Source organism: Panulirus ornatus, chromosome 4, assembly GCF_036320965.1.
Source record: "Panulirus ornatus isolate Po-2019 chromosome 4, ASM3632096v1, whole genome shotgun sequence".
NCBI classification, from domain to species: domain Eukaryota; kingdom Metazoa; phylum Arthropoda; class Malacostraca; order Decapoda; family Palinuridae; genus Panulirus; species Panulirus ornatus.
This window is the reverse complement of record NC_092227.1, coordinates 19,095,564-19,105,563: the sequence shown is the minus strand read 5'-3', so window position 1 is coordinate 19,105,563 and position 10,000 is coordinate 19,095,564. Positions and strand designations below refer to the sequence as shown.

The following is a 10,000-nucleotide window of genomic DNA, read 5'->3' as shown; positions in this document are numbered from 1 at the left end:
TGCTCTGTACATGCCTTCACCCTCTCAATCAATACCCTCCCATATAATTACCAGGAATACTCAACAAACTTATACCTCTGTAATTTGAGCACTCACTCTTATCCCCTTTGCCTTTGTACAATGGCACTATGCACGCATTCCGCCAATCCTCAGGCACCTCACCATGAGTCATACATACATTAAATAACCTTACCAACCAGTCAACAATACAGTCACCCCCTTTTTTAATAAATTCCACTGCAATACCATTTTTTTTTCTTTCAAACTATTCGCCATTTCCCGCATTAGCGAGGTAGCGTTAAGAACAGATGACTGGGCCTTTGAGGGACTACCCTCACCTGGCCCAATTCTCTGTTCCTTCTTTTGGAAAATTAAAAAAAAGAAAATGAGAGGGGAGGATTTCCAGCCCCCCGCTCCCTCCCCTTTTAGTCGCCTTCTACGACACGCAGGGAATACGTGGGAAGTATTCTTGCTCCCCTATCCCCAGGGATATAATATATATATATATATATATATATATATATATATATATATATATATATATATATATATATATATATAGTGGTGATGTGAGTGAGTATTTTGAAGGTTTGTTGAATGTGTTTGAGGATAGAGTGGCAGATATAGGGTGTTTTGGTCGAGGTGGTGTGCAAAGTGAGAGGGTTAGGGAGAATGATTTGGTAAACAGAGAAGAGGTTGTAAAAGCTTTGCGGAAGATGAAAGCCGGCAAGGCAGCAGGTTTGGATGGTATTGCAGTGGAATTTATTAAAAAAGGGGGTGACTGTATTATTGACTGGTTGGTAAGATTATTTAATGTATGTATGACTCTTGGTGAGGTGCCTGAGGATTGGCGGAATGCGTGCTTAGTGCCATTGTACAAAGGCAAAGGGGATAAGAGTGAGTGCTCAAATTACAGAGGTATAAGTTTGTTGAGTATTCCTGGTAAATTATATGGGAGGGTATTGATTGAGAGGGTGAAGGCATGTACAGAGCATCAGATTGGGGAAGAGCAGTGTGGTTTCAGAAGTGGTAGAGGATGTGTGGATCAGGTGTTTGCTTTGAAGAATGTATGTGAGAAATACTTAGAAAAGCAAATGGATTTGTATGTAGCATTTATGGATCTGGAGAAGGCATATGATAGAGTTGATAGAGATGCTCTGTGGAAGGTATTAAGAATATATGGCGTGGGAGGCAAGTTGTTAGAAGCAGTGAAAAGTTTTTATCGAGGATGTAAGGCATGTGTACATGTAGGAAGAGAGGAAAGTGATTAGTTCTCAGTGAATGTAGGTTTGCGGCAGGGGTGTGTGATGTCTCCATGGTTGTTTAATTTGTTTATGGATGGGGTTGTTAGGGAGGTGAATGCAAGAGTTTTGGAAAGAGGGGCAAGTATGAAGTCTGTTGGGGATGAGAGAACTTGGGAAGTGAGTCAGTTGTTGTTCGCTGATGATACAGCGCTGGTGGCTGATTCATGTGAGACTCTGCAGAAGCTGGTGACTGAGTTTGGTAAAGTGTGTGAAAGAAGAAAGTTAAGAGTAAATGTGAATAAGAGCAAGGTTATTAGGTACAGTAGGGTTGAGGGTCAAGTCAATTGGGAGGAAAGTTTGAATGGAGAAAAACTGGAGGAAGTAAAGTGTTTTACATATCTGGGAGTAGATCTGGCAGCGGATGGAACCATGGAAGCGGAAGTGGATCATAGGGTGGGGGAGGGGGTGAAAATCCTGGGAGCCTTGAAGAATGTGTGGAAGTCGAGAACATTATCTCGGAAAGCAAAAATGGGTATGTTTGAAGGAATAGTGGTTCCAACAATGTTGTACGGTTGCGAGGCGTGGGCTATGGATAGAGTTGTGCGCAGGAGGATGGATGTGCTGGAGAGGAGATGTTTGAGGACAATGTGTGGTGTGAGGTGGTTAGATCGAGTAAGTAAAGTAAGGGTAAGAGAGATGTGTGGAAATAAAAAGAGCGTGGTTGAGAGAGCAGAAGAGGGTGTTTTGAAATGGTTTGGGCACATGGAGAGAATGAGTGAGGAAAGATTGACCAAGAGGATATATGTGTCGGAGGTGGAGGGAACGAGGAGAAGTGGGAGACCAAATTGGAGGTGGAAGGATGGAGTGAAAAAGATTTTGTGTGATCGGGGCCTGAACATGCAGGAGTGTGAAAGGAGGGCAAGGAATAGAGTGAATTGGATCGATGTGGTATACCGGGATTGACGTGCTGTCAGTGGATTGAATCAGGGCATGTGAAGCGTCTAGGGTAAACCATGGAAAGCTGTGTAGGTATGTATATTTGCGTGTGTGGACGTATGTATATACATGTGTATGGGGGGGGGGTTGGGCCATTTCTTTCGTCTGTTTCCTTACGCTACCTCGCAAACGCGGGAGACAGCGACAAAGTATAATATAAAAAAAATATATATATATATATATATATCAGTAAATCAGTAAATTTTAGGGAGAATAAAAAGATGTTCTGGAAGGAGGTAAATAGGGTGCGTAAGACAAGGGAGCAAATGGGAACTTCAGTGAAGGGCGTAAATGGGGAGGTGATAACAAGTAGTGGTGATGTGAGAAGGAGATGGAATGAGTATTTTGAAGGTTTGTTGAATGTGTCTGATGACAGAGTAGCAGATATAGGGTGTTTGGGTCGAGGTGGTGTGCAAAGTGAGAGGGTTAGGGAAAATGATTTGGTAAACAGAGAAGAGGTAGTAAAAGCTTTGCGGAAGATGAAAGCCGGCAAGGCAGCAGGTTTGGATGGTATTGCAGTGGAATTTATTAAAAAAGGGGGTGACTGTATTATTGACTGGTTGGTAAGGTTATTTAATGTATGTATGACTCATGGTGAGGTGCCTGAGGATTGGCGGAATGCGTGCATAGTGCCATTGTACAAAGGCAAAGGGGATAAGAGTGAGTGCTCAAATTACAGAGGTATAAGTTTGTTGAGTATTCCTGGTAAATTATATGGGAGGGTATTGATTGAAAGGGTGAAGGCATGTACAGAGCATCAGATTGGGGAAGAGCAGTGTGGTTTCAGAAGTGGTAGAGGATGTGTGGATCAGGTGTTTGCTTTGAAGAATGTATGTGAGAAATACTTAGAAAAGCAAATGGATTTGTATGTAGCATTTATGGATCTGGAGAAGGCATATGATAGAGTTGATAGAGATGCTCTGTGGAAGGTATTAAGAATATATGGTGTGGGAGGCAAGTTGTTAGAAGCAGTGAAAAGTTTTTATCGAGGATGTAAGGCATGTGTACGTGTAGGAAGAGAGGAAAGTGATTGGTTCTCAGTGAATGTAGGTTTGCGGCAGGGGTGTGTGATGTCTCCATGGTTGTTTAATTTGTTTATGGATGGGGTTGTTAGGGAGGTAAATGCAAGAGTCTTGGAAAGAGGGGCAAGTATGAAGTCTGTTGGGGATGAGAGAGCTTGGGAAGTGAGTCAGTTATTGTTCGCTGATGATACAGCGCTGGTGGCTGATTCATGTGAGAAACTGCAGAAGCTGGTGACTGAGTTTGGTAAAGTGTGTGAAGAAGAAAGTTAAGAGTAAATGTGAATAAGAGCAAGGTTATTAGGTACAGTAGGGTTGAGGGTCAAGTCAATTGGGAGGTGAGTTTGAATGGTGAAAAACTGGAGGAAGTAAGTGTTTTAGATATCTGGGAGTAGATCTGGCAGCGGATGGAACCATGGAAGCGGAAGTGGATCATAGGGTGGGGGAGGGGGCGAAAATTCTGGGAGCCTTGAAGAATGTGTGGAAGTCGAGAACATTATCTCGGAAAGCAAAAATGGGTATGTTTGAAGGAATAGTGGTTCCAACAATGTTGTACGGTTGCGAGGCGTGGGCTATGGATAGAGTTGTGCGCAGGAGGATGGATGTGCTGGAAATGAGATGTTTGAGGACAATGTGTGGTGTGAGGTGGTTTGATCGAGTAAGTAAAGTAAGGGTAAGAGAGATGTGTGGAAATAAAAAGAGTGTGGTTGAGAGAGCAGAAGAGGGTGTTTTGAAATGGTTTGGGCACATGGAGAGAATGAGTGAGGAAAGATTGACCAAGAGGATATATGTGTTGGAGGTGGAGGGAACGAGGAGAAGTGGGAGACCAAATTGGAGGTGGAAGGATGGAGTGAAAAAGATTTTGTGTGATCGGGGCCTGAACATGCAGGAGTGTGAAAGGAGGGCAAGGAATAGAGTGAATTGGATCGATGTGGTATACCGGGATTGACGTGCTGTCAGTGGATTGAATCAGGGCATGTGAAGCGTCTAGGGTAAACCATGGAAAACTGTGTAGGTATGTATATTGGACGTATGTATATACATGTGTATGGGGGTTGGTTGGGCCATTTCTTTCGTCTGTTTCCTTGCACTACCACACAAACGCGGGAGACATCGACAAAGCAAAAAAAAAATATATATATATATATATATATATATATATATATATATATATATATATATATATATATATATATATATGTGTGTGTGTGTGTGTGTGTGTGTATGTGAGTGGATGTGTCTTAAAGGGTTTCATCATGCTACCTTGCTAATTTAGGAAATGGCGATAAAGGTATGAAAAATAAAAAAATCTTTATCTTCTCTGGACCTTCTCAACCATGTTTCTTTTCCTGTAGGTATGGTTACCAGACCTGACAGGCTTTATGCAGTTTTGGTCTGTGTTGTAAATAACTTACCAAAAGTTTGCTCTACGCATGTACTTGAATGCAGTCTTAATATCTGACAATTTATTTTTTTCGCTAGCAAGTACCGCTACTGCTTTCATTTTTTGGACCAGTTCCACAACCACTAACGCCAGAACTTTTAAAGTACCGCTTGCCTACCTTTGCATTTACAAGATAACCAATACCACTCTCCTTCCGTTTCACATTTAAAATTAAATTACGGTTACTTGATCACTTAATTAATTACAATTACATTCAATTACTTAAATTCTATTTTCAATTGCAATTACAATTATGATTACAATACTTCTATAATTTATTACAGTTCTATTGAATTATAATTGCAATTACTCCAACCTTAGTTACATGTTCTGATAACCAGAATCTCAACCTGAGGTTGAGCATCCTGGATTGAGGTTGGGAACTAATACACTATTTTGTTACATTCCAAATTCGGTTCATTAGGTACTTTACTGGACTAAATTTTCCATTAAATGCAAATCTTAGTCCAGTGAATTCCAAAAGCTCTGCTAGAATCCAAATTCTAGGGCAATGAAGTCATTTGGAATAGGGTTTCACTGTAGGCCAGTTACATCATCTCAGTGGGGGTCTCAGATTATTGAAAGATGAGCCCGAAGCAAGTGAGTTATTGCTACCATGTTTGGATGGATGATGGAGGTTAGCAGAGCCACTGCATCCTCACCAGAGAAGGTCCTAACTCTCTTTTAATCATGGGAATGTTTTAGAAAATCTCATATACACAGGACATTGCTTCAGAGAGAAAAGGTTTTTCAGTTTTGAAACTTTTTTTGTGCACATATTGAGGGTGATTTATGTGGAATTGCTCAGTTAGAGAGTTAATACTCTTCATTTTACCCTTCAGTTGACATGGTTATGACTGGGACATGATGTACTTTTGCCTTTGTAATTTTACTTCTTGTACTACAGTACACCCAGGTCTCACTTTACGTGATTTTGTTATACTGCAAGGAACCTACTTCTACCAGTCCCTCTTTGTACATGGTCAAAATTCACTACTATGTGGGTCTTTGCAGTAGTAAGTGTGCTAAAACCTCTGTGAGTGATAGTAATTGGATTAAGTGTGGATCCTGGATTTACAGGTTCTCTTCGTGCAAGGTTTTTGCAGAACATCAAATGTGAAGAAAGTGAGGGATGGGGGTACTATAAAAAGAAATATTTTAAACTCCAAATCTTTTTCAGTATTCTTAAGTATTTTGCTTTTTCCAGTGTTGCAGCTGCTTTTTTTTTTTCAGAACTTGTCTAATCCAACATTATCATAATTACTTTTTAAATGATTGCATAACTACTTATCCCCATTTATGGAAATCTCGCAGATTTAAGGCTGTGCTGCATCCATCTGAATGGAAATGTTGGGCTTCTTTAGAGTAAGAATTTCCATGAAGAGATTATACTCCTCTTCATCTATTGACAAGGATACATTATCTCCAAACATGACTTTTCATCCATAGCTTTACAACTTGCAGGCAGAATCCAGTAGCACCAACATTCTCATACATACTGCTTTTCATAACATATCACACAACCTCATAAGTCAAAACATTTTCTTAACCATCTTTCGAATCCACACGCATGGAAATGCTTTTTTTTCTTTTTTTTAGAGGTCCATCATTGTGGCAACTGATATCAGCATTAATAGGTGATGTTTTGTAAAAGATTGATTATGGACAGTACAGACCAGTTTTCTTAGGAGACTCTGCACTGGCCAGACCATATAAAATGAAGGAAATTTCTGTTGAGTGCACGTAGATATTGAATTGTTAAGCTACGCTGTCACCAGCTTCAGGCTGATATTAATGGAATTTTTCTTTTCAGCACATCCAAGGTGAAGTGTATGAAGTAGATGACAAAATGTTGGCAAACCTTGATATTTTGGAAAGTCACCCAAAGTATTATGAACGAAAGGTAAGGTTGGTTAGTGAAAAGATAGTCCGTGATATTATTATCACTGAAATAAAACAGAGAATCATTTTCATTAGTCTTGCCGTTGACTTCAACGAAGTGTATGTTCTCTTCATTATATTTAAAGGTTAATCTTTGTCTTTTACGCAAAAAGCCAAGAAACATTGTAATTTTCATATCTTGAAGGGCCTAAACAATGAACAACACAGGAAGGATGGAGTGAAAAAGATTTTGAGCAATCGGGGCCTGGACATGCAGGAGGATGAAAGGCGTGCAAGGAATAGAGTGAACTGGAACAATGTGGTATACTGGGGTGAACGTGCTATCAATGGATTGATCCAGGGCATGTGAAGCGTCTGGGGTAAACCATAGAAAGTTTTGTGGGGCCTGGATGTGGAAAGGGAGCTGTGGTTTCGGTGCATTACACATGACAGCTATAGACTGAGAGTGAACGAATGTGCCCTTTTTTTTTATCTTTTCCTAGCACGTGCGGAGGTGTGGTGATGCTATTTCATGTGTGGCGGGCTGGGAACAGATACGGATGAAGGCAGCTAGTATGATTATGTTGCTTTGCTTTGTCGCTGTCTCCCACATTAGAGAGGTAGCGTAGAGAAACAGATGAAAGAATGGCCCAACCCACCCACATACACAAGTATATACATACACGTCCACACACGCAAATATGCATACCTATACATCTCAACGTATACATATATATACACACACAGACATATACATATATACATGTACATAATTCATACTGTATGCCTTTATTCATTCCCATCGCCACCCCGCCACACATGAAATAACAACCCCCTCCCCCCTTCATGTGCGCGAGGTAGCGCTAGAAAAAGACAATAAAGGCCACATTCATTCACACTCATTCTCTAGCTGTCATGTAATAATGCACCGAAACCACACCTCCCTTTCCACATCCAGGCCCCACAGAACTTTCCATGGTTTACCCCAGACGCTTCACATGCCCTGGTTCAATCCATTGACAGCACATCGACCCTTGTATACCACATCATTCCAATTCACTCTATTCCTTGAACGCCTTTCACCCTCCTGCATGTTCAGGCCCCGATCACTCAAAATCTTTTTCACTCCAACTTTCTACCTACAATTTGGTCTCCCACTTCTAGTTCCCTCCACCTCTGACACATATATCCTCTTGGTCAATCTTTCCTCACTCATTCTTTCCATGTGACCAAATCATTTCAAAACACCCTCTTCTGCTCTCTCAACCACACTTTTTATTTCCACACATCTCTCTTACCCTGTTATTACTTACTCGATCAAACCACCTCACACCACATATTGTCCTCAAACATCTCATTTCCAGCACATCCGCCCTCCTCCGCACAACTCTATCTATAGCCCACACCTCGCAACCATATAACATTGTTGGAACCACTATTCCTTCAAACGTATCCATTTTTGCTTTACGAGATAATGTTCTCGACTTCCACACATTCTTCAACGCTCCCAGAACTTTTGCCCCCTTCCCTACACTATGATTCACTTCCGCTTCTATGGTTCCATCCGCAGCCTAATCCACTCCCAGATATCTAAAACACTTTACTTCCTCCAGTTTTTCTCCATTCAAACTTACCTCCCAATTGACTTGTCCCTAAACCCTACTGTACCTAATAACCTTGCTCTTATTCACATTTACTCTCAGCTTTCTTCTTTCGCACACTTTACCAAACTCAGTCACCAGCTTCTGCAGTTTCTCACATGAATCAGCCACCAATGCTATATCATCAGCAAACAACTGACTCAGTTCTCTCATCCACAACAGACTGCATACTTGCCCCTCTCTCCAAAACTCTTGCATTCACCTCCCTAACAACCCCATCCATAAACATGTTAAACATTCATGGAGACATCACACACCCCTGCCGCAAACCTGCATTGACTGAGAACCAGTCTCTTCCTACATGTACACATGCCTTACATCCTCGATAAAAACTTTTCACTGCTTCTAACAACTTGCCTCCAACACCATATGTTCTTAATACCTTCCACAGAGCATCTCTATCAACTCTATCATATGCCTTCTCAAGATCCATAAATGCTACGTACAATTCCATTTGCTTTTCTAAGTATTTCTCACATACATTCTTCAAAGCAAACACCTGATCCACACATCCTCTACCAGTTCTGAAACCACACTGCTCTTCCAGTCTGATGTTCTGTACATGCCTTCACCCTCTCTGTAATTTGAGCAATTACTATTATCCCCTTTGCCTTTGTACAATGGCACTATGCAAGCATTCCGCCAATCCTCAGGCACCTCACCATGAGTCATACATACATTAAATAACCTTACCAACCAGTCAACAATACAGTCACCCCCTTTTTTAATAAATTCCACAGCAATGCCATCCAAACCCGCTGCCTTGCCGGCTTTCATCTTCCACAAAGCTTTTACTACCTCTTCTCTGTTTACCAAATCCTTCTCCCTAACCCTTTCACTTTACACACCACCTCGACCAAAACACCCTATATCTGCCACTCTATCATCAAACACATTCAACAAACCTTCAAAATACTCACTCCATCTCCTTCTCACATCACCACTACTTGTTATCACCTCCCCATTAGCCCCCTTCACTGAAGCTCCCATTTGTTCCCTTTTCTTATGCACTTTACCTCTTTCCAAAACATCTTTTTATTCTCCCTAAGATTTAATGATACTCTCTCACCCCAACTCTCATTTGCCCTCTTTTTCACCTCTTGCACCTTTCTCTTGACCTCCTGCCTCTTTCTTTTATACATCTCCCTGTCATTTGCATTATTTCCCTGCAAAAATCGTCCAAATGCCTCTCTCCTCTCTTTCACCAATAATCTGACTTCTTCATCCCACCACTCACTACCCTTTCTAATCTGCCCATCTCCCACACTTCTTATGCCACAAGCATCTTTTGCGCAAGCCATCATTGCTTCCCTAAATACATCCCATTCCTCCCTATGTGCATATCTATTTATTTATTTATTTATCATACTTTTCACTGTCTACCGCATTAGCGAGGTTGTGCAAGGAAACAGACAAAAGAATGGCCCAACCCACCCACTTACACATGTACATACATACATGTCCACACACGCATATGTACACATGAACATAATTCATACCTGCTGCCTTTATTCGTTCCCATCACCACCCTGCCACACATGAAATGACCTCCCCCACACGCGCACAAGGTAGCGCAAGGAAAAGACAGCAAAGGCCACATTTATTCACTCTCAGTCTCTAGCAGTCATGTATAATGCACGGAAACCACAGCTCTCTTTCCACATCCAGGCCTCACAAAACTTTCCATGGTTTACCTCAGATGCTTCACATGCCCTGGTTCAAGCAATTGACAGTTGTCCACCCCGGTATATCACA

The 10,000-nt window shown here is 41.3% G+C and overlaps 1 protein-coding gene across 2 annotated transcripts in view; it reads left to right on the top strand.

Annotated features, from left to right (window-relative positions):
* LOC139765921 (putative gamma-glutamylcyclotransferase CG2811) overlaps positions 1-10,000 on the top strand; it is a 130,049-nt gene that overhangs the window by 101,252 nt on the left and 18,797 nt on the right. For both annotated transcript variants that reach the window (XM_071693895.1, XM_071693888.1), the window contains exon 3: positions 6,517-6,606. In XM_071693895.1, coding sequence (XP_071549996.1) covers positions 6,517-6,606 — 90 coding nt within the window. The remainder of the gene's footprint in view (positions 1-6,516; positions 6,607-10,000) is intronic.